This window comes from Ostrea edulis, chromosome 4 (genome assembly GCF_947568905.1).
Source record: "Ostrea edulis chromosome 4, xbOstEdul1.1, whole genome shotgun sequence".
Lineage (NCBI taxonomy): Eukaryota > Metazoa > Mollusca > Bivalvia > Ostreida > Ostreidae > Ostrea > Ostrea edulis.
This window is the reverse complement of record NC_079167.1, coordinates 83,154,215-83,182,090: the sequence shown is the minus strand read 5'-3', so window position 1 is coordinate 83,182,090 and position 27,876 is coordinate 83,154,215. Positions and strand designations below refer to the sequence as shown.

Genomic DNA, 27,876 nt, shown 5'->3' with positions numbered 1-27,876 from the left:
CCAAAACTTAAAAAATTCTTATCTGGTCGTCGTTTCCCTTGACTGAGCCATCAGTCAGTGCCTCGGAGATCTACCTAAATCAGCGTACCGTGACGCATTTCAGAAACGGATTCAGAGATTGAAATTATGTATTTCAAACCGCGGAGAATACTTTAAAAGGGATGTAATGTTTATTTCACTATTTGAGTCGAATGCTTTTGAGATATCGTACAATACACATTACATATCGAACAACCCTCGTATTTTCAAAAATGAAATTCATTTCATGAAATATGTAGTCTTTATATTAAAACTGAAACGTATGTTGGTAGAGGGTATTAACAATCTTTGCATCCCACTATTTTTTTTAAAAGATACATTTAGCGTTGTATGAGGATTGTCAATTTCGTCCGAAGTTCGAAAGATCACCTGTTCATGGAAACAAGCACTGGTTGCAAATCATCTTAATTGATTTGATCTGAATATATTTCATTGTATACATATAAAACACACCAAAAGAGAAGAAAATTTCTCCTAGAGTACATTTAACATTACAAAAATTATTACGAATTGATAGTAAAGAAAATATTAGACATACAAAAATATTAATTTATACTTTGAGTACATCAATGATTACACATTGTTGCATAGAAAATATAGCAAACTTAATAATGAAATAAATATTGATAGCTGGAAATTATTTCTAAAAATCTACCAGACTCCTTGATGGATCTATAAACTGCTTTAACAATGAATAACGTTATTGTATCGGGAAATAAATCAGCATTACCCCATAACAGAATAGGCGGATCTATAACATTCAATAGGCGTCTTCTCGCAGCCAGGGGAGACAATTATGTCTTTAAAAATCCTAATTAGGTAAGCAATTGCGTTGTAATTAATTGAATATATAACTAATTATCATGAATAATCATAATTATTAATCGATTGTAAATAATTAATTAGTTTAAACAATATTTATTCGTAAATAATTCGATAATAATGTCTACAATGTCTTATACATGTAATAGATTGAGAAACAAGCCAAATTAAAGGCTTATACTAATCTCGCTCTAAATATCTTACAAGAAGTGAATGAAAATTCTTAGTATAATAAATATAATTAATTGATTCTATTAATGTCACGCTTACCATGTCAAGAGAGTTCAATTGTTATCTTACATTACACACAAACTCGGTGAAATGTGAACAGGATTTCCCTATATATACCGAATTTCATAACAATTAAACGAACCGATTCCCGGATATCCGCGTACACGTGTGTGGACTGCATATTATGTTATCACTCGGTTTTACTTACAGGTCGCTCGCTATCTTCTCCCAATGTTTTTAATAATTAGTCGCCGGATTCATGTGTTTAATTAATTTACTAAGTAATCCTATTCAAAGCCAAGGCCGTCGTCGGCGGTCCGGCCGGTCCGGCCATGGCCGGACCAATATTTCGGCCGATAATGCCCAACCCAACTTTTTCCGATTTTTGTATTTGCGATCCATCTTGCCATGGCCAGTGTAAAGGACAGGTTCGACCAGCCGGGATACCGTGTTCTTCAGAACGTCGAGGACCTGCTGATCAAATCCGCACAGCCAATCAGGACAGAATTCACAGAAGAGCTGGACTTTGTGTGTGAGTTCTATGGTAGTGACGTCAACCGCGACAGATTAGAGGCACAGCTACAGGTGCTACGTGCCCATTTCGTGAACGCTGAACAGGGGAAAGTTGCGCTCGCTGACGTCATGAAATTTCTGTCAGACCAGAGCGAGCACTATTCTCGGAGGTCGTGGTATTGCTGAAGATACTATTAGTAATGCCAGCTACAAACGCTACCAGTGAGCGCACATTCTCCGCACTTCGGCGCATCAAAACATACTTGCGTTCGACAATGACCCAAGTGCGTTTGAACAATCTAATGATGTTACATATCCACAAGGACAAAACAGATTCGCTAGACCTGTGTGCGATTGCTGACGAATTCGCAACAACAAAAGAGCGACGGCGGTGTGTTTTTGGAAAGTTTAAGTGAACAAATCCGGTGCACGAAAAGCATAGTGCATTCACTAATCGTACCTGTAATTTCAGTTATTAAATTTACATGTACTATTTTTGCAACATGCGTGTAATTCGAACCTTTAACCCTCCGTTGATGGACTTCATCAACGAACATATTGAAAATATATGCCAAAAAATCCCATAAAAAGCGCACGAATTTTAGTGTCAGATATACCGGAAAACGCTTCTAAGGGCATCCTAGAATAAAAAAATTTCCGGGGGAGCATGCCCCCGGACCCCCCTAGAAATGATCAATCATAAAAATGGCTGGACCAATCACAAAATCGTGACGACGGGCCTGTTCAAAGCACAAACTCAGTGAATTGTGAACGGGATTTTCCTACCGAATTTCATTTTGGAACAAATTGTTTTACGAATATCGAAAATTAAAAACTATCATCGATAATATTTGATGAAGACATTAAATTTATAGAGAAAATACCTTGCTTGACCAGACTCTTGTTGAGGTATGCACTGTTTGAAGATTTCACCGTTATATAGGGCAAAATGATTCTGCATGTTCTCATTATTGACATTTTATATTTAGACAGAAAAGTATATATTCTAAGAAAGTCGTAATTTAGGACAACCTATCCTAAATTTTTTTCTAACCAAAAACAAACAAACACCCACCACCCCCCCTCCAAAATAATGATATTCAGTGACTGGTTTAAAAACGAAGGTCCGGAGGACGGATGTTTAGTATTGCATAACGCACTAAACTGTCATATGTCCCCGGTTACATTGAATCGACGGGAATATACATCGGGATTGGGATTCCAAACAGGTGTTCCAAGAACGATAACTCAGGTTATCCTTGGAAACGTAAACAAGTGATGTCGACAATGGAGAGTGCAATAGAAGATTTAAAGGACGACAATGTCCCTCCTTGTTTATACTGGTCCGTGGAGAAAGTGGCGGAATGGATAGAGAAATTAGGATTCCCGAATTACACGGTACGGTCAGTTATCATAATCAAATCTACTTTACATCAACAAAAACTATAAAATTACAGAATGAAGTCGGGAACTAATACTAAATACTCAGTATAACGTTTAGTGATTAACTTTTACGTAATTTCCACCAGTTGTCAACAAATATTACAAATCAATTTATAAATAAAATTTCTGATTGTAATAAAATGACAATATTTTTAAAAAATCATTTCAGACAAGGAGAAAATAAATTTGGTAAAAATAAACTATATATGTTGACTACTTTTCAGTCTTGCATCACCAGCAATCGTATAGATGGAAGGAAACTCATCACGTTAGAGGCCTCTCAGCTGCCCAACATAGGAATTACAGACTTCAAACATATCAAGGTAAAATGGGCTGCCTCCAAAATAATCTCAGCGAGATTCGTCGAGGCTGGATATTTGGACTGACGCCTCTTCCGAATCTCAGACCAGTGTCACATAAAGTGATTCGGGAAATCTTACCTGAACTTCGGCCGCTTGTTGCGATTAAAATGGGTTAAATTGAATTTCTTGCCTGCTTCAACTTTTCGCCTCAGACATCCTATTAACTCCCTATCACAATGAAACATGCATTTCTTACCTTTACAAGGTGTAAATCCCACAGTAATTCAAGTTGGCTATTTTCGAAGCCATTGCAAACGGCCACCATTTCATATTTTACCTTCTCAACACTGAAGAGTTCCGATAGTTTAGGACGCCTTCTAATAGATTGATTAAATATTACACAGTTTTCTTTTTATTGCTTTTAATTTTTATGCTTAAATGCTTTGTACAAAGTAATTGTCCACCAGTAAGTTCTGTATTTTCAATCATAGTACAAATTGTCATGAAGTAGTATATCGGAACTCTTCAGTGTTGAGAAGGTAAAATATGAAATGGTGGCCGTTTGCAATGGCTTCGAAAATAGCCAACTTGAATTACTGTGGGATTTACACCTTGTAAAGGTAAGAAATGCATATTTCATTGTGATAGGGAGTTAATAGGATGTCTGAGGCGAAAAGTTGAAGCGGGCAAGAAATTCAATTTAACCTATTTTAATCGCAACAAGCGGCCGAAGTTCAGGCAAGATTTCCCGAATCACTTTATGTGACAGTGGTCTGAGATTCGGAAGAGGCGTCAGTCCAAATATCCAGCCTCGACGAATCGAGGCGTCAGTCCAAATATCCAGCCTCGACGAATCTCGCTGAGATTACCTCCAAAACAGTCAGAAAAATAGAACGATATGAAATCATTCTTAACCATTTTGCAAACATAAATAAAGGCAACGTCGTTTAAAAATCAAATCAAATTACTAAGTATTCAAAACATTGGGATGGAGAAAAGATTTCGCAAATAAAGTCAATTTAACAGGTATTGGTACACAATGGTACAATAAGTAGACATTCATCACTGAAACATGGAATCAAAAATCCCTGTAAAGTCAATGAATTGAAACATTGACAACACGATTTACCAATATATTGCTGGTGTGTAATACAGGAAGGTATGCAACATTACATGCAGGATATATTCTCTATGAAGAGTGGTCTGATTGTATGATAGACAGAAACTATGTACAACTGTTTTCATTGGATTAACATTCCCTGCTGGACCTATCTAACTTTCAAAAGGCATTCCAGTGATTATATCACACTGTGACCGTAGCTATTTATCACACTTTGACCTTTGCTATATATCACACTGTGACCTTAGATATTTACCACACTTCAACCTTAGCTATTTATCACACTTTGATCTTAGCTATTTCTCCCACTGTGACCTTAGCTATTTATTACACTTTGACCTTAGATATTTACCACACTTCGACCTTTGCTACTTATCAAACTGTGACCTTAGCTATCTATCACACTATGACCTTGGCTATTCATCACACAGGGGCCTTGGCTGTTTATATCACAATGAAAATAGCTATCTATCACACTATGACCTTAGCTATTTCGACAGGGGGTGCTTACACCTCCTAGGCACCTGATCCCACCTCTGGTGTGTCCAGGGGTTTGTGTTTACCCAACGATCTACTTTGTATTGTTTATGGATTTATGAGATTGATCTCTGTTCGTTATCTCCACCTTTCATTACACAGGGGCCTTAGCAATTTAACATACTGTGGCCTTTGCTATTTATCACACTATGACCTTAGCTATTTATCACACAGGGGCCTTAGTTATTCATCACACTGTGACCTAAGCTATTTATCACACTTCGACCTTAACTATTTATCATCTTTGACCTTAGCAATTTATTACATTGTGACCGTAGACTAAGAGGCATTACCAGTGGTTATATCACACTGTGACCGTAGCTATTTATCACACAGGGGCCTTAGCTATTTATTACCTTTGACCGTAGCTATTTATTGCACTGTGACTTTAGTTATTTATCACCTTTGACCTTAGCTATATATCACACTGACCGTAGCTATTTATCACACTGTAACCGTAGCTATTTATTATACTGTGACCTTAGCTATTTATCACACTGTGACTTTAGCTACTTATCACACTTTGACCTTAGCTATTTATCACACTATGACCATAGCTATTTATCACACTGTGACCTTAGCTATTTGTCACAAAGTGACCTTAGCTATTTATTACACTGTGACCTTAGCTATTAATTACACAGGGACCTTAAATGTTTATCATTCCTCAGTGTAAGAGATTAGAAACCAAGAACACTGAGAGTGAGTAGTAGTAACACTTATTTGTACAGATTACAAGTTATTCAGGTGCTCTGTCTATATTACAGACTATCTCTAAAGCTGTGCGAGAACTACTCTTTATAGAAGAACCAGACTGGAAAAGAAGCATATCTCGGCCTCCCCTGGAAGATCTTGGTATGTACATCCCAGAGACCAGATCACAAATTTAATTTATGACTTTCAAATAAATGATTTTGTAAATAGTTAATGAAGACTCATCTTGTAGAGTGTCATTGTGATACATGTATCATTAATCAAAAGATCATTTGTTACCTTACAGATCTAGTGACCTTGACCTTTGAATCTAAAAAATTCATGGATACTTTTGCGGTAGATAATTTTAATTGCCAAAATCTCTGAAAATATCTGAGTTATGTATTATGTGGAAATCATTTCTTCCCATTTGCTCATCACTAAAGCTCATTATCTGGATAACTACTCACAGTATCTGGATAACTACTCACTAGAGCTCAGTATCTGGATAACTACTCACTAGAGCTCAGTATCTGGATAACTACTCACTAGAGCTCAGTATCTGGATAACTACTCACTAAAGCTCAGTATCTGGATAACTACTCACAGTATCTGGATAACTACTCACAGTATCTGGATAACTACTCACTAGAGCTCAGTATCTGGATAACTACTCACTAGAGCTCAGTATCTGGATAACTACTCACTAAAGCTCAGTATCTGGATAACTACTCACAGTAATTGGATAACTACTCACTAGAGCTCAGTATCTGGATAACTACTCACTAAAGCTCAGTATCTGGATAACTACTCACTAGAGCTCAGTATCTGGATAACTACTCACTAAAGCTCAGTATCTGGATAACTACTCACTAAAGCTCAGTATCTGGATAACTACTCACTAAAGCTCAGTATCTGGATAACTACTCACTAGAGCTCAGTATCTGGATAACTACTCACTAAAGCTCAGTATCTGGATAACTACTTACTAGAGCTCAGTATCTGGATAACTACTCACTAAAGCTCAGTATCTGGATAACTACTCACTAGAGCTCAGTATCTGGATAACTACTCACTAAAGCTCAGTATCTGGATAACTACTCACAGTATCTGGATAACTACTCTCTATAATTGACTCTCCTTGTGAAGGTTCATTGCTAAAGCTTCTCTGTAACACCCAATACCTCCTCCTCTGGAAACCTCAGTATTACAGATGAACCCAAATTAATATCACCTGCTTCGCTACTTGTGATGTTAGTCTTACTCTGATCAACCCAATAAGAATATGTACTGGATGTATGTGCTCATCTGACAAGGCTTCTTTGTGTATACTCAAATCAATAAGGTATACAAACTCTTCTGTGTGTATACAGTGGAGCCTCGTTAATCTGGACACTTTGGTTCCCAGTAAAATCGTCCTGATAAATGAAGCGTCCGGATTAATGGCGTCCAGATTACTGAGGCTCCACTGTACTCAAATCTATAATGTTTACAATCTCTTTACTTGATATTTTCTTTGTTGGCATATGAAATATAAAAGTTCTGTGACAGCTTGGAAAGAAGAGATTTTTTCCCACAAAGACATTCACTACAAATAGCAGTACTTTCATTACTGCATCTGAATATGTTATAAAATTTACTTTTGCTTTTCAGGAATGTATCTAGAAAGAAAAAGTCATGTTGGAAAGAATCTTGATGGACTAACGTACAAAGCGTTTTTACTGAACTTGAAAGACTCGAAATGGCAGCCACCTCTGGCCAATCACTGCTTGATTCTTCCACGTTCATAAAGTACCACGGAGATACTGAGGTCATGTGACTGTCATGTGATAGAAACAGACTGTACTGATGTACTTTTTGTCAGCAGTGCCATTGTATAACAGCATTGTTACAAAAGCCCAAAAGTTCCAGGTTTATTTGCTACCAACACTAAATTAAAGACAATATATTTTGTAAACTTTACAAACCACCAGCATTATATATTTCATCAGATGACCCTCCAAAAACACGAGATCTTCACTGTGGTGCTCCTTGCTCTGTGATTGACATTTTTTCGGTTTTGTTTACTACCTTAAGACTGTGATACTGATATTTTACACTAAGAATACCTGCTGAAAGCACAAAAGACTTTCTGTTGTACTTGGTATATTGATGTACTTGGTATATTGATGGTATATATTTTTGTTTTCTGTGATTTTATCACACTGAGCAGAACAATATATCGGGATACATGACTGACAACTGGATACACCTGTAATATTTTATTGTGGTGCACAACCTCAACAAGATTAAGCCGTGCCTTCTTAAATGTCGACTGTGTCTACAATCACTTCATTTGTGTATTTACCTGAAACAAAACATAACAATAAATTACTATGGATAGGACAGTTTTCTGTTTTCAAATTATCAGCTGTTGATAAGAGACAATAATAACTGGAGGATAAAGAATTGGCATCCATTTGACCAAGTAAAGAATTTGAATTGTTTTGACCAAGTAAAGAATTTGAATTGTTTTGACCAAGTAAAGAATTTGAATTGTTTTGCTGCGATAAAAACTTAACATTGTTTTGATCATGATAAAGAATTTGCATTGTTTTGACCATGATAAAGAATTTGTATTGATTTGATTGAGATAAAGAAGTCACATTGTTTTGACTAAGATATGGAGTTTGCATTGTTTTGACCAGGATAAACAATTCGTATTGATTCAATGAGATAAAGAATATGCATTGTTTTGACTGAGATGAAATTTAGTTTTGATCATGATCAAGAATTTGCATTGTTTAACTAATAATCTCTAGAATAGAGGTAACTATGGATATTTTGACGTACCCATGGTAATGAGTTGTTGCCCCGGACCTACGAGACAGTTGTTAATTTCACATTTATCGTTGACGACACACCTCCTGCTGATAATGCTTCCCTGTATATTGCACCTAAAACAAAAACATGCAGTTCTATCATAGCTGTTTTGTAATCTACATTTTGATTGGTTAATGCACTGATGTTTTAGGCAATTAAACGAGCATTACAGAGACAAAAAGCTTTCTATTGTGACATAATAGAATGTCGCAATAATATAATGTCAAGCAAAAACATTTCATGCCATATTTCATGTAACAAAAAAGCAAAACTCAACGAAATAAGAAGTAAACATCAAGCAAAATGCATAAATTAAATTAGAATGGGAATTTGTGACCATGAATGCTTATCTAACGGTTGCAAACATCCATTTTACCAGTAAAACTCAGTTTGCGACTGTTGAATCAGAAATTAACAAATGAGAAGATAATCATTCCCTAATTCTATACACCTGTGTAAAACCACTTCATCACAACACACATAGACAAATAGACATATGACACACACGTTGCATTATACATTTGTTGTAAGGAAAACAACTCATACCCTATTTTTCACTAAGTATTATATCAAGGATGACAAGAGATGTTTGCAAAACACATATGCCCCCCATGGTGCAAAATTGAAAAGGGTTATACACACACATCTTTTAATTGATAGTAGTATCATCAATTCAAAATATTGAGCAGACAATATCTTCCTATGTCAAGAGTGAATTGACCATGTGACCTAAAAATCAATAGGGGTCATCTACTCCTTATGCTGTACCAGTGTACCGAGTTTGGTGTCAATCAAGCAAATAATTCTTAAAATATAGGAGACAATATATTACTATGTCCAGTTCAACTATTGACTTTTGACCTCAAAATCAATATGGGTCATCTTCTCCTGAATATTTACCAGTGTACTAAGTTTGATGTCTGTCGAGAAAAAGGGTTATCAAGATATTGAGTGGACAGTATATTACTATGTCCAATTTGACCCTTGATTTTTGACCATGTGACCTCAAAATCAATATGGGTCATCTTCTCCTGAATATTTACCAGTGTACTAAGTTTGATGTCTGTCGAGAAAAAGGGTTATCAAGATATTGAGTGGACAGTACATTCCTATGTCCAGTTTGACCATTGACCTTTGACCATGTGACCTCAAAATCAATAGGGGTCATCTTCTTCTGAAGATGTACCAGTGTACCAAGTTTGATGTCTCTCAAGCAAAGGGTTCTCTAGACATTGAATGGTCAGTATATTCCTATGCCCAGTTTGACCCTTGACCTTTGACCATATTACCTCAAAATCAATAGGGGTAATCAACTCCTTAGGATGTACCAGTGTACCAAGTTTGATGTCTTTCAATCAAAGGGTTCTCAAGATATTCAACGGATATTATATTCCTATGTCCAGAGTAAATTGACCCTTGACCTGAAAAACAATAGGGGTCCTCTTCTACTCATAACCAACCCACATATGAAATATCATTATCATCAAGAGAATGGTTCTCAAAATATTGAGCGAACAACATGTGGTCTACCTACCGACCGACAAGTGCAAACCAATATGCCCCTCTTCTTTGAAGGGGGGCATAAATATTACATTGTCCTTATGGCTGACCTCCTTTCGAATCATAAAGAGAAAAATTAATATCAGTCACTTATTACAAATGCCTAACCAGCTATCTGAGTGAGTTAACATGTGACCACTGATCTGTAGATAGGGAGTCAGAATCTCCATGAGGTTTACATTTCAACACCCACCCACCCCCCACCCCGATTACTTTCTACTAAACTAATACTTTCCATTTCAGTTCCCTCTCGTGTGTTATGAATTAATTTGATTTAAACATTTTATAAAGTATATCATGTGATAAGCATTATTAGATTATTGAATACAACTCACCCTTCCTCTATAGTAACACCGTCCAGAATTGTGGAGTTGGTGATGCGCACTCGGTCCCCAATGTTACAATGTCGACCAATCACTGACCGTTTTATGGACACTTTCTCTCCAATCTGTGTACCCTCTGCAATAACGCAATCTGCCCCAACCTACACAAAGCATACCCAGATATGGTACAACCTACACAAAGCATACCAGGTAACTGGATATAAATACTGTAGACTTATATACCAGTACATCAGGTGCCAATAAAATGAATGTGATTATATTGTATCTGAAGTGTAACAATGAAATCTACTTTCATAGCAATTTTTTTCGCAAGCTTGAATTTCTTGAAAAAATTTCAAGCTTAAATTTGAGTTTTCTTCTATTTGAGCAGTCAAAATTTGAGTATAATTTCAAGTCTCCACTTCAGTTTCTTTCGATGAAATCCAGGCCTGATGCCTTTAGATTATTCTTTTTAAGAAAAGCTCCCAGTTTGCACTATCAGCTGTGTTATAACTAAACGGTTAGTACATTTACTATTGTAATGCACTGTTTCCCCGCTCTCACTGCTGAACAAAACGTAAAATTTGAAAGTATTCTCCAAAACATCAAAGAAACTAAACCTAGTTTTTATCATAGGTATAATACAACCTGTTAGAACTTGGTTTAATAAAGGATTTAATTAAGTTAATTGTACATGGTTTTTAGCTGGTATTTATGCGATGCTTAGGACCGCAATGACATTAGAAAATGTGAAAATTTCCTGTCTATTAGTAGATTCCTTACCTATAACCCACTACTAGTAGATTACTTATATATAACCCACTACTAGTAGATTCCTTACATATAACCCACTACTAGTAGATTCCTTATATATAACCCACTACTAGTAGATTCCTTACATATAACCCACTACTAATAGATTCCTTACATATAACCCACTACTAGTACATTCCTTACATATAACCCACTACTAGTAGATTCCTTACATATAACCCACTACTAGTAGATTCCTTACATATAACCCACTACTAATAGATTACTTACCTATAACCCACTACTAGTAGATTCCTTACCTATAACCCACTACTAATAGATTACTTACCTATAACCCACTACTAGTAGATTCCTTACATATAACCCACTACTAATAGATTACTTACCTATAACCCACTACTAGTAGATTCCTTACATATAACCCACTACTAATAGATTACTTACCTATAACCCACTACTAATAGATTACTTACCTATAACCCACTACTAATAGATTACTTACCTATAACCCACTACTAGTAGATTCCTTACATATAACCCACTACTAATAGATTCCTTACATATAACCCACTACTAGTAGATTCCTTATATATAACCCATTACTAATAGATTCCTTATATATAACCCATTACTAATAGATCCCTTACATATAACCCATTACTAGTAGATTCCTTACATATAACCCACTACTTGTAGATTCCTTACATATAACCCACTACTAGTAGATTCCTTATATACAACCCATTACTAATAGATTCCTTACATATAACCCACTACTAATAGATTCCTTACCTATAACCCACTACTAGTAGATCCCTTACCTATAACCCACTACTAATAGATTCCTTACATATAACCCACTACTAATAGATTCCTTATATATAACCCACTACTAGTAGATTCCTTACATATAACCCACTACTAGTAGATTCCTTATATATAACCCATTACTAATAGATTCCTTATACATGTACAGTATATAACCCACTACTAGTAGATTCCTTACATATAACCCACTACTAATAGATTCATTATATATAACCCACTACTAATAGATTCCTTATATATAACCCACTACTAATATATTCCTTATATATAACCCACTACTAATAGATTCCTTTCATATAACCCACTACTAGTAGATTCCTTACATATAACCCACTACTAATAGATTCATTATATATAACCCACTACTAATATATTCCTTATATATAACCCACTACTACTAGATTCCTTTCATATAACCCACCTGAGATTTCTCCTGCTTCACAACTGAGGGGTGTACATGGTTGATGTCTTTGTCAATTCCTGTGTGGGTGAAGATTTTCTGTACCTGAATAAAACATAAAACACCCTCATACCTAACTACTACAGATTCCATGGGCTAGAAGTCATCTTGCTGATACAGATGTTAAGTTTGGAATACTGATATTGGTCCAGCAATAAGCCAAGATCTCCCATTCGCACACCACAAACATATGCATTGCATGTCTTTAAATGCTTACACATTACTTAGACAAACCGGTTATCTTGTTGCGGTTAGAGCTATTTCAACAGATTTCTATGGATAATCTTTAGATCACTAGTTTCTGGAAAATTTGCACCCATAGATTCTTAATATTCTTTCCCCTGATTTTATAGCCTTCTTGATGAAAGGATTTTTAACGAATTTCACAGGAAACTGCCACCTAATACCCCAATAGTGGCCTATCTTTATCCAGTGGTCGAACTTCACAGGAAACTGCCACCTTATACCCCAATAGTGGCCTATCTTTATCCAGTGGTCGAATTTCACAGGAAACTGCCACCTTATACCCCAATAGTGGCCTATCTTTATCCAGTGGTCGAATTTCACAGGAAACTGCCACCTTATACCCCAATAGTGGCCTATCTTTATCCAGTGGACGGGAGCATGGAACACAACTGAATCTACACTAAATGAGGAAGCAATCAAATTAATCAAATTGTAGCCCCTTCCTGTTCTTCAGACGGGTACATGTATTTTCCTAATATTCTATTATATTATGGACCCATCCTGACCTTAGGGTCATGGTTTGAACCTTAATCTCAGGTGAGCTAAAGACTGACCATTACTTAATATCTGTTCGACAGAAAATGAGCTCCCTGGTGGGCTAATTTACCTGGCGATTAGCTTCACTGTATGATGCTATAGTGTTCACTCGTGTACATAAACCTCCATCTTGAATGTAGGCATAACAACGGATTTTGTCTCCATGGTAACAGTCTGCCATGTCTCCACGGTGATCGTTCCATGACGACATGTCTCGGATATCAGTGGCATACTCTTCCTCCGAAGAAAACTTTAATATGTCTGTCAATGTAAAACACGAAAACTTCAATGTCTGCCAATTTCAATATATCTGCCAATGTAATACTTATTTCATATGATATAAAAGTTGAAATAAAGTATGCTTTATAAACTCACAGAATAAAACTCAAATGTTCAAGGTAAGTCCAAGGACACTTGGACTTACAAGGTCCCTGTGTATATATATGCATGACTTGTGATGTCTGTATACATGTATGCATCCTGTTTTATTTCAAATTTCTGTTTTTATGTCTATGCATGCAATTATATATCATTAGTGCTTTGTGGTTTTTTTTTTAATGCTATATAGTCGGTTAAAGAGCTCTTAGCTCATGTTTATTGTTTACCTGTATATAGTTTCCGACTTTAAATAAAAATTACTTACTTACTTACTTACTTACACTGCCTTCCACATTTGTATCTGATGTTGGGAGGTTTACAGTGGGCTCATAATTCGAACAAACACACAGATGATTGAATACACTATCATTTCTACTTACAAACACACAGATGATTGAATACACTATCATTTCTACTTACAAACACACAGATGATTGAATACACTATCATTTCTACTTACAAACACACAGATGATTGAATACACTATCATTTCTACTTACAAACACACAGATGATTGAATACACTATCATTTCTACTTACAAACACACAGATGATTGAATACACTATCATTTCTACTTACAAACACACAGATGATTGAATACACTATCATTTCTACTTACAAACACACAGATGATTGAATACACTATCATTTCTACTTACAAACACACAGATGATTGAATACACTGTCATTTCTACTTACAAACACACAGATGATTGAATACACTATCATTTCTACTTACAAACACACAGATGATTGAATACACTATCATTTCTACTTACAAACACACAGATGATTGAATACACTATCATTCTACTTACAAACACACAGATGATTGAATACACTATCATTTCTACTTACAAACACACAGATGATTGAATACACTATCATTTCTACTTACAAACACACAGATGATTGAATACACTGTCATTTCTACTTACAAACACACAGATGATTGAATACACTATCATTTCTACTAACAAACAAGATGTGTTTGTGAAACACTGCTGTACATATATGACAGCAAAGTTGATAATGGCCAAGATTAAAATTTTTCAAAAGTAAGTCAAACTCCAAGGTCAAGAAATCAAAAACATTGGTACCAAAAGAAAGGTCATGTCACAAGGAATACATGTGTGAAATATGAAAGCCCCATCACCATCCATTTAAAAGTTATGGCCAACATTAAATTTTTTGTGGACAAACAGACAGATAGACAAGAGTAATGTAAACGGTACATAATACGCCCATGAGAAGGTTATATAGGGTGTTTTTATTATGTCTGTTTTGTGACATTAATTAACAAACACGGCAAAAATGTCAGGAGTTGCAGAACTTTACTTAAGGTAGTATCAGCCATCATCAAGCTGTGACGTTGCTTAGTAACATATGAGTAAAGGAAGGTCAGCAATATATTACCTGGTCTCTCAAATTTTCATATCTAGGTAGCTTATTTGAAATATTGGTTTATGTTTTGATAAAGTTTGTTACTACTTTGCCTCAGCATGTAACATAAAATTCCTTGTCAAATATTCGTGATATCTTAAATTGAATTTTAAATTTCCCAAACTTCCAATTTTCCAGTTTTTTCTATATAAATAGCACGTTACTATGGAAATGAGTCACTTTTCAGAATAGGTGTAACAATATTTTTTAAAGAGGTTATGTATTTCAATTGAATGATGACATTTATAGTGGAAAATTTTTCAGTGCGTGCCACAATAATTTGGTCATTACAGAGAATTGCTCTTAATCTTTAAATCTGTGGATCATAGGTTTGAATCTCGCAGAATTAGAATTTTTTAATGTAACAATAAAATGCATTTTTGCAAGAGTTTATCTAAAATCAATTACATCAACTCAATATCATATGAACTTTTTATTCTTAAAACCTCCCTCAACAAGACATCAGAATCCATACGTCAAGAAGCAAAAATCCTTGCAATACGCAATCTTCAAGATGTTAACAAAGGCCCTAGCTTTGAGAGTGAGAGAGGAGTTAAAAGAACAAACCATGCTCTCACTTTGTAATATTTCCTAAAACTGACCAAGTTCAGCAAAGTGTAATTTTCTCAAAAATTGAAGAAAATCAAGATCCTTGCCACATGCATATCTTCAATACCAACACAAACACTCTGTAAAACAAAAAGAACTTGGAAACTGTGGGAGGAGTTAACTGAACAAATCATGTACTCTCTTCGTAATATTTTCTCAAAACGGACTAAGTTCAACAGTCTGTAATTTTCTCAAAAATCGAAGAAAATAAAAATCCTTGCCACTAGCACATCTTCAATATCCATACAAACACTCTGTAAAACAAAATGGTCCTCACTTGAATATTGTGGGAGGAGTTTGCAAGACAAATTAAAGGACACAATGCATGTTTCTAAACTTTTTCATTTTTTCAGCAAAATTAACTCTTTTTATGCCTAAAACTACTTTAAATGTGTTTTAAACGAAATATTTTGTGTAGTTTTCGAGTTTGAAAGCGATGAAATTCAAATCTTGCGATATGCATATTTTCTTTCGCTAGTTTACGCGCCATTTTGTGTGACGTCATATGCGCCCTCGGGTTTGAAAACATCTATTAGCCATTTCATAAACATATTAGATTTAATCGACAAAAAACCAATTGTGACGTCACGTTAACGGCTTGTAAATAATAATGCATTAAGATGTTTTGTGCCATGCTCGGGTGTACTAGTTGTTGGTAGAAAGGATTTAGACTGAGTATTTTTCAATTTTTCGAAGGAAGGTACGAGAAAAAAGACGTGGATAATTTTTTTGTTGGAGCAAGAACTTTACCTTAAAAAACACACCCAGTCACCTTTTCAAACATCGCTTGGACAGAGACCCTGATAAAAATAGCGAGAAAATGGATATATCGAAGCTATAAGCACTGGTAGGCCTATAGCATTTTGCTCTTCAAATTCAATACACACTCGGATCAACTGACCTTCACCTTGTAACAACATATATCGACGATACAATGATGTAACTTCTACCAACTGGTAGATTTACAACAACAAAAAATAAAGATACAAAATAATTGAACTTTTAATTATACAAATAATAGAATATTGTATTTCCTAACTTTAAATTGAATTATAAAATTATTTCTTTATTGAACTCGTACAGGGATCGAAATTAACTTTTTTCACTACTAGCAAATTTTAGCTAGTGGATTATTTTCCAACTAGCAAAATTGAGCTTTTACTAGCATTTTTCAATTGATTGCTGTTTTACAGGAATTTAAGAAAACAAGCATGTATCTATATCAAAATATAGGGAAAATCTTTTAAAATCTTCTGTAAAGTGCAATAATAAAAATGATATTGAGAATTCTTTCATTTAAAATTTAATGAATATCAGACAACATACAAGTATCATCGGTGCATGGTGAGGGTCATAGGGTACACTTGTGCAGCGAACTCGCTGTCTAGAGATCTACCACCTATTTACAACATCATGTGGTTTGAAATCTTAAAGACTGTTTGTGCCAATTCACACTATATGTTCAAAACTTTTGGAAATTTCATCTTAAAAATTCTAGTTGAAAAAAAACCCCGAGAACTCTAAGTGTTTTACTATAGAGTACAGAAGGACACTGCATGAAGTGGTGACACTAACACTTTCATGTGTTGTTTCATGTAAACACGGACGAGATCAACATGCTTGCTACTTAAATCAGACGTCTCTGAGACGCCCGAAGTATCCATGAAGTAGGCCATCTTCGACATCACTGACTGAGATGACCTTGGCCTTAGCTATTTATTCGATCCACGTTTACTTTTCAATACTTGTATATTCATTCTGTAAAGCGTTTCTACGCACAAGACAAAATTATTGTAAACTTCAAAGTACAGCCAATAAACCGAGGAAATCCGAAAAAAAGATCCGGGTTTTTTCACTCGCAAAAGTTGCAATCGCTTGTGATTTTTCACTCGCAATTTCAATTTTTAACTCGCATTTAGCGAGTATTTCCCCTTAATTTCGTTGCCTGCTTGTAGCATCTTGAGTGCGTCAGTAGGCTATAATGCCGTGCTCCAACTTCGTACTTCCTAAAGACGTGCAGATCACAATTCAAAAATAGTAATAAGATTGCTTTATCAAAATAAAATAATGTGATTACCACTTTAAATTTGAATATTTTTATTGATTTGTGTGTGTTGTCTTTTTCTTTCTTTCCGAAATGCACATGTGACAATAGCTTGGCATAGAGCCTAGTTGTCAACAATTTAACGTATCATAATTTGTCTAATCCAAAAATAAATAATGATTGCACTGTTTATTTTAGATAAACAGCGCCAATTACAGATGTATAAAGGAATAACATCCCCAAACAGTTTGTAGACAGCGGCCCATATAAACATTATTTACTCACAATTTTGCCGATTTCATACACGCTTTACTCGCTATATTTGGGTATTTACATCGTTATATGTGTGCACTGGTGGCGAACACATATAAAACTCGGACAATTTATCAACATCGATTTAAGTGTTGCCCAAGGTAAATTAATTAGGCCCCTAAAAGTTGAGTTTTTAATAATATCTCGCAGTACTTTCAAAATCCGAAGGGCGCATGTGACGTCACTGTACCATGTGACTACCTACCTAATTAACTTGACTTTTTGAAATCGGGGCTAAGATTTAAGTCTGTATTGTGGTTAAATATCGCAAAATTTCGGCGAACGAACTATTAGAATTAATTACTATAAGCATAAAGAAGACAAAATGCATGTAATATTGTATACTTTGAAAACATGAGATGTGTCCTTTAAGTACCCTCCACATAACATTAATTTAAAATAATGGGGCAAAACGCCTGCAAGATAAGTTAAAATGGATCAAAATTGCAACATGATCCCACAAAGAAGCTACATAGCAAGTTTCAGCTGGATATGTGACACGAGAAATGAAAATGGAAACAGAAAACCCCGAACAGATGGATGGATGAATGCACAGATGTCGTTGTACCAAAATGCATGCTCATTGCTGTCTAAAGACAGGCGTATAATAAAAAACTAAATCTCCCATTACCGAGCATAACAATTGATAGCCTTGATGCTCATGATAAGAAGTTTTCCTATATATCTATGTGGAGTATCTTGTTGAATTACCCCTCTATGAATAGCGTAATGACAAAAACCCCACTTACCCATTTTCTGTGCCTCTGAGATCACCGACAGATTAGCCTGTGGTAATTTGTCCTTGACTTTCATCTTAGTGAATTGTTTTCTGACTAGATGAGGAACCAATTCAGTTCTTATGTAGGATAGTGATCTACAAATAAACAAGAGGTACTGTGAGCAATGCTCATTAAGAATAGCCACCACCCCCCCCCCCCCCCCAATCTCCCAAAGGGTGTTATTAATAGGTATAAATTACCATTTTCCTGAGTGTAAAAAAGAAAGGGCATGACAAAATCTAGTCTCTTCTCTAGGAGTGCACTTGACTTTTGACCCCAAAATCGATAGGGAACATCTTCATCCCATGGGTAGTCCATATGTATGATATGGTGACTGTAGGTGGAAAGGATAACGCTTTAGAGCCTGGAAACCATATTGCTACTTCGATGTCCCGTGTACTTGACCTTTGACTCCAAAATCGATAGGGAACATCTTCGTCCCATGGGTAGTCCATATGTATGATATGGTGACTGTAGGTGGAAAGGATAATGCTTTATAGCCGGGAAACCATATTGCTACTTCGATATGTCCAGTGCGCTTGACATTTGACCTTAAAATTGCTTTAGAGCCCAGAAGCCATTGCGTCTACAGGCGGATGGACAGACGGACATCCTGATTCCAGTATACCCCCCGCCCCACAACTTTGTTATGGGGGGTATAAAGATCACATACATTAGTGTAGGATAGTGATTTAGAAACAAAATATCACATACACTACTAATTAATGACAATGAAAATGAATGAATGGCTGAAAGTTCATTCTACCAAGAATTGAAATTTCAAAACAGTTTTGACACAGACTAGATATGCTTGATTAGTATGAAGTCCTACTCATTTTCTACTAGGTAGTCCACAATCCATTTCTTCATTAAATATAGGTGACAATCTGTCAGGCCAGACTTTATACACATGTATGGATGCCTGGAAAAAACCACATCATCCATTGGTTAAACATACAATACTGACAAAGTAAAACAGAAATGTACATCCTAATATTTACTTTCACTTTGCTTTAATTTTTACAACCAATAAAAGACTTATTTATGCTTTGACATACATTTTCTAATATGAAACATTTATGTCTGCAAAACGAATGTCATGAACCTTTATTATGTGCTGGAACATGAACTCACTTTTTTAAGACCGACTTTTTCACACTTATAGTTTCATCAACATCAGCCTCCGACTGTGTGAATAATATTCTTTCACCTTTTTCATCAAATCCAAAAAAGTCTTTTTCTAAAAAACAAATTCAGAGAAATGAAAGGAAGCACATTTTTTTTCTTGCTGCCGAGGACAAAGATTCTTGACACCGGGGTTCTGTTCTTTACACCAGGCTCCATGACCATGAAATGAAAATAGACTTAAGTCAAATTTTCATATAGTTCTTATCCATAAGATATGGTATTTATAAGTCAATAAAATTCATATTAATATAAAATTCTAAATATGATTCAAAATCTGAATAACATATTTTTTTTTACTTTAACAAGTTCTACAAAATATCTAATTTTGACTCAAGTTTATTCTCAGTTTATGCTCATGGAGTCTGAAATTTTAATCCAAAAAATTTAACCCCAAAGCATTGAAAATCTAAAATATCAACTCCAAAGCATTGAAATCTAAAATTTTAACCTCATAGCATTGAAATTTGATTTTGTTCCTGTTTCATATGTTTCATGCCCTAGTTAAATTCATGAATATAAAACTCGATACCCTCTCCTTTTGATATTTAATTTGCCAGTCAGATTTGGCTTTGATGATAAATGATTTGTTTTAGAATCCTCCTTCCACATTACTTACATCTACCTGAATTCAATAAATAATTTTTTCCATAAGTGAATTCATAGCCTATTTCAAACATAAGCATTGCATAGGATTTTCCTATAATCTGTTAATACGCACAAGTATTCCATTATGTTACGTCATAGTAAGTTCCAAATACCAACATTTCATAAGATTTTTCCAATTTGTTAAAAATGAGAGCACTTCTAATAGCTTGTTCAAAATAAGAACACTCCTGATAGATTGTTGACACTGTGAGCTCTTCTGATACCTTGTTGAAACTGTGAGCTCTTCTGATACCTTGTTCAAACTGTGAGCTCTTCTGATACCTTGTTCAAACTGTGAGCTCTTCTGATACCTTGTTCAAACTGTGAGCTCTCCTGCACCTTTCTTACCCAGTTGTTTTCTTGATTTGACCCCAGGAGCAACAGCCTCATAAAACTGCACTGGTAGTGGTGATAGGAGCATGGTCAATGATGCATCGTGGGTACGGTGGAGGTTGGCGATATTATGGAGGGAGATGTCAGTAATTAAGTCACAGCTGATGATCAGTATATCTGTCTAAAAATAGCAGTAACTGACGTCACAATAAAAAAAAAAAAACCCAAAAAACAGAGGTGGACAAAGCCCACATAGAAGACTATTGATGGGAATGATACATGTCATAATTACATCATTCCACTTATACCAATGTTATGAGTATCTTAGTATTAAATGTAAGAATTACATACACATGTAATGATATGAATATAATGCCATATGGTTTGATACATACAGTATGCTGTATCCATAATACTATTATATATTGTAATATATAGTATTTACATATATCATTCTATCTTATCTCAAAATATTATTATCATATTATAATGCGATATCATATCACATGATGTACTATTAAATATATGTAATATATATGATCATACAAGATGCACATAGCAGTAGGTAGGTCGAATGAATTAGATCGAGTCAGAGTGTATAAAGTAAATGACCTTCACATATGATAACATGAGTCAGTACCTTGATTTTCTTTCTTATTTCTCTGAGGACATCTGCCGTTCCGACCTCGTTATTGGACACAGTGACATAGTCCAGGTGAAGCTTGATTGAGCACGATTCCGTCAATGCTCTCTGTATCTCTGTCTGGTCATCATTGTCAACCACAATCATAGCCTCTGTATCAAAATAACACAATGTCAACCACAATCATAGCATCTGTATCAAAATTACACAATGTCAACCACAATCACAGCCTCTGTATCAAAATTACACAATGTCAACCACAATCACAGCCTCTGTATCAAAATTACACAATGTCAACCACAATCACAGCCTCTGTATCAAAATTACACAATGTCAACCACAATCATAGTCTCTGTATCAAATCTACACAATGTCAACCACAATCACAGCCTCTGTATCAAAATTACACAATGTCAACCACAATCACAGCCTCTGTATCAAAATTACACAATGTCAACCACAATCACAGCCTCTGTATCAAAATTACACAATGTCAACCACAATCACAGCCTCTGTATCAAAATAACACAATGTCAACCTCAATCACAGCCTCTGTATCAAAATTACACAATGTCAACCACAATCACAGCCTCTGTATCAAAATTACACAATGTCAACCACAATCACAGCCTCTGTATCAAAATTACACAATGTCAACCACAATCACAGCCTCTGTATCAAATTAACACAATGTCAACCACAATCATAGCCTCTGTATCAAAATAACACATTGTCAACCTCAATCATAGCCTCTGTATCAAAACTACACAATGTCAACCACAATCATAGCCTCTGTATCAAAATAACACATTGTCAACCTCAATCATAGCCTCTGTATCAAAACTACACAATGTCAACCACAATCATAGCATCTGTATCAAAATTACACAATGTCAACCACAATCACAGCCTCTGTATCAAATTAACACAATGTCAACCACAATCACAGCCTCTGTATCAAAATTACACAATGTCAACCACAATCATAGCCTCTATCAAAATTACACAATGTCAACCACAATCACAGCCTCTGTATCAAAATTACACAATGTCAACCACAATCACAGCCTCTGTATCAAAATAACACAATGTCAACCTCAATCACAGCCTCTGTATCAAAATTACACAATGTCAACCACAATCACAGCCTCTGTATCAAAATTACACAATGTCAACCACAATCACAGCCTCTGTATCAAAATTACACAATGTCAACCACAATCACAGCCTCTGTATCAAATTAACACAATGTCAACCACAATCATAGCCTCTGTATCAAAATAACACATTGTCAACCTCAATCATAGCCTCTGTATCAAAACTACACAATGTCAACCACAATCATAGCCTCTGTATCAAAATAACACATTGTCAACCTCAATCATAGCCTCTGTATCAAAACTACACAATGTCAACCACAATCATAGCATCTGTATCAAAATTACACAATGTCAACCACAATCACAGCCTCTGTATCAAATTAACACAATGTCAACCACAATCACAGCCTCTGTATCAAAATTACACAATGTCAACCACAATCATAGCCTCTATCAAAATTACACAATGTCAACCACAATCACAGCCTCTGTATCAAAATAACACAATGTCAACCACAATCATAGCATCTGTATCAAAATTACACAATGTCAACCACAATCACAGCCTCTGTATCAAAATTACACAATGTCAACCACAATCACAGTCTCTGTATCAAAATTACACAAGGTCAACCGCAATCATAGGTTCTGTATCAAATTTACACAATGTCCATCACAATCACAGCCTCTGTATCAAAATAACACAATGTCAACCACAATCATAGCTTCTGTATCAAAATTACACAATGTCAACCACAATCACAGTCTCTGTATCAAAATTACACAATGTCAACCACAATCACAGTCTCTGTATCAAAATTACACAAGGTCAACCGCAATCATAGGTTCTGTATCAAATTTACACAATGTCCATCACAATCACAGCCTCTGTATCAAAATAACACAATGTCAACCACAATCATAGCCTCTGTATCAAAACTACACAATGTGAAGATATTTAACAGGTGAAGCTTTAGATCCTGATGTACACAGAAATAAATTCCTTACTTATAAATAAGAGTGTTTGCACGTAACCTATTGCGACTTTCTTACTTATAAATAAGAGTGTTTGCACGTAACCTATTGCGACTTTCATCTTGGATTTGACCTCTATCTCCAGCAGGTGCTTTCTCTCTCTGTTATTAATAATTCATATAATCATTTAAATTTTCAGTAGCCATGAGTGTAATTCTGAAATACAGACCCCCCCCCCCCCGGGGGCACCGTCACACTTGACTGCACAGAGCTGTCACTGGCACTACTGAGCTTAGTCTACCTGTCTGTAATAAATCAGTCTACTGAGCTTAGTCTACCTGTCTGTAATAAATCAGTCTACTGAGCTTAGTCTACCTGTCTGTAATAAATCAGTCTACTGAGCTTAGTCTACCTGTCTGTAATAAATCAGTCTCAGCTGACTCAATATCAGATGCAAAGCAGACCAAATATTAGTAGAGCAAACAAAAAACTAACACAAGGTCTAATTTCTGCATTTGGTTGAGTAGTGTCTGGCTGGAATCACACATAGTGCTAATTTCCAGTTTCTGTATCATCCTTATTAAAGCTCTACACTCTTTCCCATCAATGACAAAGCCTAAACGCAAAAGTTTTCAAATGTACTGAACGATACAGAACTTGGCCAGGAAAAACTGCTTTAGCATTTACAATTGTGAGTGAGTTTTTTTTTAAAAACTGTCTTTAGAGGTACAAACCTTCAAATCCTGCCCTCTCCAACATATTTATTGGGTACCAAACCATTGGCCGATTTCCGATGGGAAGTGCTGCTTTCGGGCATTTTGATGTTAGGTCTGACATTCTGCTGCCTGGTCCAGCAGCCATGATAATGGGTTGAAACTCCATGACTACACATGGAATTATACTGGCAAGAGAATAATATCTGATACACAATGATTTCATCAAACATTTTAAAAGAATCAGATATCATTTAATTCATTTTAAAAAAGCTTAAGATTTAGACTTACTTAGTGACTTAGTGTGTAATTACTGTATATCAAAACCACACGAAGCCGTCAACCTACAAGAAAATAAAAACATATTTATATAAAACATAATTTTAATAAATATAATGTATGATACAGAGTAAATCTTCATCTAAATCCAGCTACTTCTTCATGTACATAAAACAATGAACTAACTACTGAGCTAAAAGTCAGACTTTGATTTCTGGAAAAAATCTCAAAACATAACTTGAGTTTTGTTTTATTTGAGCAGCCAAAATTTGAATGAAATCTCAGACTTAAAGTCCAAGTTTTGAATTCAGTTTTTTTCCTGAGAAATCCCAGGCAAACAATAAATCAAGCTTCGGAACACAAACAGAACTGAGCAAAGCATGCCTTGGAAATGCAGGGGATTCGTTTCTGTTCCTTATTTTCACCTAGATACAAATTTTGAAATTCCTAATCATATTAAACCAATTTGTGAGGATAAGATTCTGATTGGACACTGCATTGTAATATATTGAAAACCCACCATTCCCCACCACCATCTAGTGCTGTAACTTCTCTAACCTCTTGTTGTATAATATTGATAACCAACCATTCCCCATCTAGTGCTGTAACTTCTCTAACCTCTTGTTGTATAATATTGATAACCCATCATTCCCCACCACCATCTGGTGCTGTAACTTCTCTAACCTCTCATTGTATCATTCAATATTATTCCACCACAAAAATAATTTTGAAGCTTTGTTGCAGAGAGATCATTTCAAATGTTTGCAACTTTGCAGTCACTTTTATCATGAGTGTAGCGCCATTTAATTAAACAATTTGAAAATATAAATATAAGGAATCGTTGTCTTGTTTGTTGGGTATATGAGGTGATTAACAATGGAAAACGTGATACAATATCAAGTTTTCAGTAGTAGTTCTAAATCACTTCATATACCCAACAATCCTCGAATACACATTTTAAAAAATCTAAAATGCTACACTGTCACAAGTTCTTGATTTGTATCCAGAGATCTATATATGAATTTAAAGTCAAACAAAGTATCTTACTTGTATCATTCATCTGAAATTAGACTGAAAATCTGTATCACCTATAAAACTGAACAGATAGGATTTCTAGTTCAAAGCTGTGGTGAAATATTGTAGCAAACGATTGGAAAATATCATTTAAGGTGACTCCATACTCGCAATTTTATCTTATACAAGTTTGAAAAGTGTATTTATTTCCATTCATTAGAGTTTAAACTAACAAATTATCAAATAAAATACATAGGTCATCACACTTTTAAAGATGAGAGACGCACAGAAACAGAATCATATATCACCGTCAGAAAATTGCTATTAACAGTGTTTAATCCAATTTATATAAATACTGGTATAACCACTTTTTGCATGTCTCTATAGTTTGTCTCTTGTCCGGTTTACACAGTGCTGTACTGTGCAACAGTATACAAGTGTCGCGACAGCTGCTATTAGTGCTAGACTTCCCCAACACGTGTTCACACATCAAAACACGGGTAAGAGACAGAGGAATCTCGGATTAGTTACCCTCAATATATGTTGGATAATGATACTAATCAGTACAAATAGGTACAGCCGGTGTCCAGGCCATCACTGGCATCAAATCATACTGTACCGTTTCCATTTTCTGTATATCGGTTTAATAAAAAAAATTTTTTCAATTCCGCCATTCTTTAACAAACCTGTCATTGAAATGTCAAAGTGCTCCACGGTAATTGCAATAGAACTCCAATTGTTCAGTGAAAGCGTATTAAAAAAAATTGAAAGAATTTTACGGTATACGGTTAGATCTACATAATACAGTTAACAGTATATTTGGTGGTATTGTGATGAAATTCTGGGTGTGTTCGTTTATGAGTAGTTCGTTCCCCAACTTATTCTAGAGGCATAGGATTGCAGTGATATTGGAAAGAGAATATATTTGGGTGGGGGTGGGAGTGTCGATATGGATATTAATGAGTAATGAATGAATAAATATATATAAATTTTAAAAAAATTCTTTATGCGCAACACATCAACAAGTAATGGTTATTGCCCATGTGCAGGTCATAGCAATGCATTACAATACCACTACTCAGAAAATTTGACATTACCATTACTCCTATTTTGAAATGCAATGCATTACATTACTCACTGCTTGAGAGTGCATTACATTACATTACATATTACATGTGATAATTTTTCAACTGCAAATCTGCAATAGCTTTTAAAATGCGTGGTTTTGATACAACAAGAGGCCATAGGCATTATCAGTCACTTGAGTACTAGTGAAAAAGTATCAATACCCCCAAAGGCTATGAAATCTAGAAGAAAAAAAATTCTTGTTCTGAGTATCTTAGCTAAATTCTAATGTTCCAACAGTTTAAAACAAGATGTGTTCTTAAAACTTCACTGCCCTTAAAAGTGCATATTCACTGATGAAAGGCTTTACATAATATAATAGGTGTATTAACATTAAAACATCAAAAGTTATGACTAATTTGGACCGATCCTACAGAGTCAAAACCCTTTTTGTACACCATTTTTTGTACCTCCTTTTCTGCTATTCCTAGGTATGCATTTAGATTTTATACAATATCAGCAAACTTACACATAAATACTATTTCCTAAGTTTGGCCCCACCTTTGGGTCAGAACCCTTACTCTGGGGAAAATCAAATTTACAATTTTGGTAAAAGACTTACCTATTCTTTCTAAATATCTATTTAGTTTCAATTTAGTATCAATAGCACTAAAGAAGATGTTATTAGGGTGTTTTACACATAGACACTATATATAGTAAGTTTGGCCCCGCCCTGGGGTCAGAACCCCTACCTCTGGGATCATGAAGAAGAAGATTTTTGAAAATTAGTCAATTTTGGACAGTTTTGCCCCGCCCCTAAGGCCCCAGGGGTGCAGGAATCCTGAAATTTATAATTTATGCCCAGTGCCCACTTGTTCCAAAGATCCTTCATACCAAATTTGAAAATAATTGGAATGATAGTTATCAAGAAGTTAGAAATGTTCAATTGTTAACGCACGACGACAGACGCCAATAGGTCACCTGAGTAAATCTGTACAGAAAAAGCGGTACAAAATCTGTACAGAATTGTACAGGCCAGGGGTAATGGTAATGTAATGACAGCCA

General features: G+C 35.2%; 2 protein-coding genes across 4 annotated transcripts; one reads left to right on the top strand and one right to left on the bottom strand.

The window, feature by feature from the left end:
• The first annotated feature begins 1,265 nt into the window (after window positions 1-1,265).
• Window positions 1,266-8,361, top strand: LOC125671530 (sterile alpha motif domain-containing protein 15-like). Its single transcript, XM_048907304.2, has 4 exons — window positions 1,266-3,003; window positions 3,273-3,371; window positions 5,775-5,862; window positions 7,354-8,361. Exons 1-4 carry the CDS (start codon window positions 2,884-2,886, stop codon window positions 7,488-7,490), a joined length of 444 nt encoding a protein of 147 aa, XP_048763261.2. The 5' UTR covers window positions 1,266-2,883; the 3' UTR covers window positions 7,491-8,361.
• LOC125671514 (translation initiation factor eIF-2B subunit gamma-like) lies at window positions 7,947-26,621 on the bottom strand. 3 transcript variants are annotated; one of them, XM_048907284.2, is made up of 14 exons: window positions 26,433-26,600; window positions 25,780-25,820; window positions 24,745-24,797; window positions 24,475-24,641; window positions 21,663-21,817; window positions 21,038-21,203; window positions 19,991-20,096; window positions 19,689-19,778; window positions 18,827-18,951; window positions 13,361-13,551; window positions 12,469-12,552; window positions 10,458-10,606; window positions 8,533-8,636; window positions 7,947-8,047 (listed from the first exon to the last, which is right to left on the bottom strand). In XM_048907284.2, the coding sequence occupies exons 4-14, from the start codon at window positions 24,620-24,622 to the stop codon at window positions 8,004-8,006; spliced, it is 1,362 nt and encodes a 453-aa protein (XP_048763241.2). In that variant the 5' UTR covers window positions 24,623-24,641; window positions 24,745-24,797; window positions 25,780-25,820; window positions 26,433-26,600; the 3' UTR covers window positions 7,947-8,003. The 3 variants fall into 3 exon arrangements, with proteins under 3 accessions (XP_048763241.2, XP_048763242.2, XP_056019961.1); XM_048907285.2 differs by lacking the exon at window positions 25,780-25,820 and having other exon boundaries at window positions 26,433-26,621; XM_056163986.1 differs by lacking the exons at window positions 7,947-8,047; window positions 8,533-8,636; window positions 10,458-10,606; window positions 12,469-12,552; window positions 25,780-25,820 and adding an exon at window positions 12,559-13,153.
• Window positions 26,622-27,876: the final 1,255 nt, after the last annotated feature.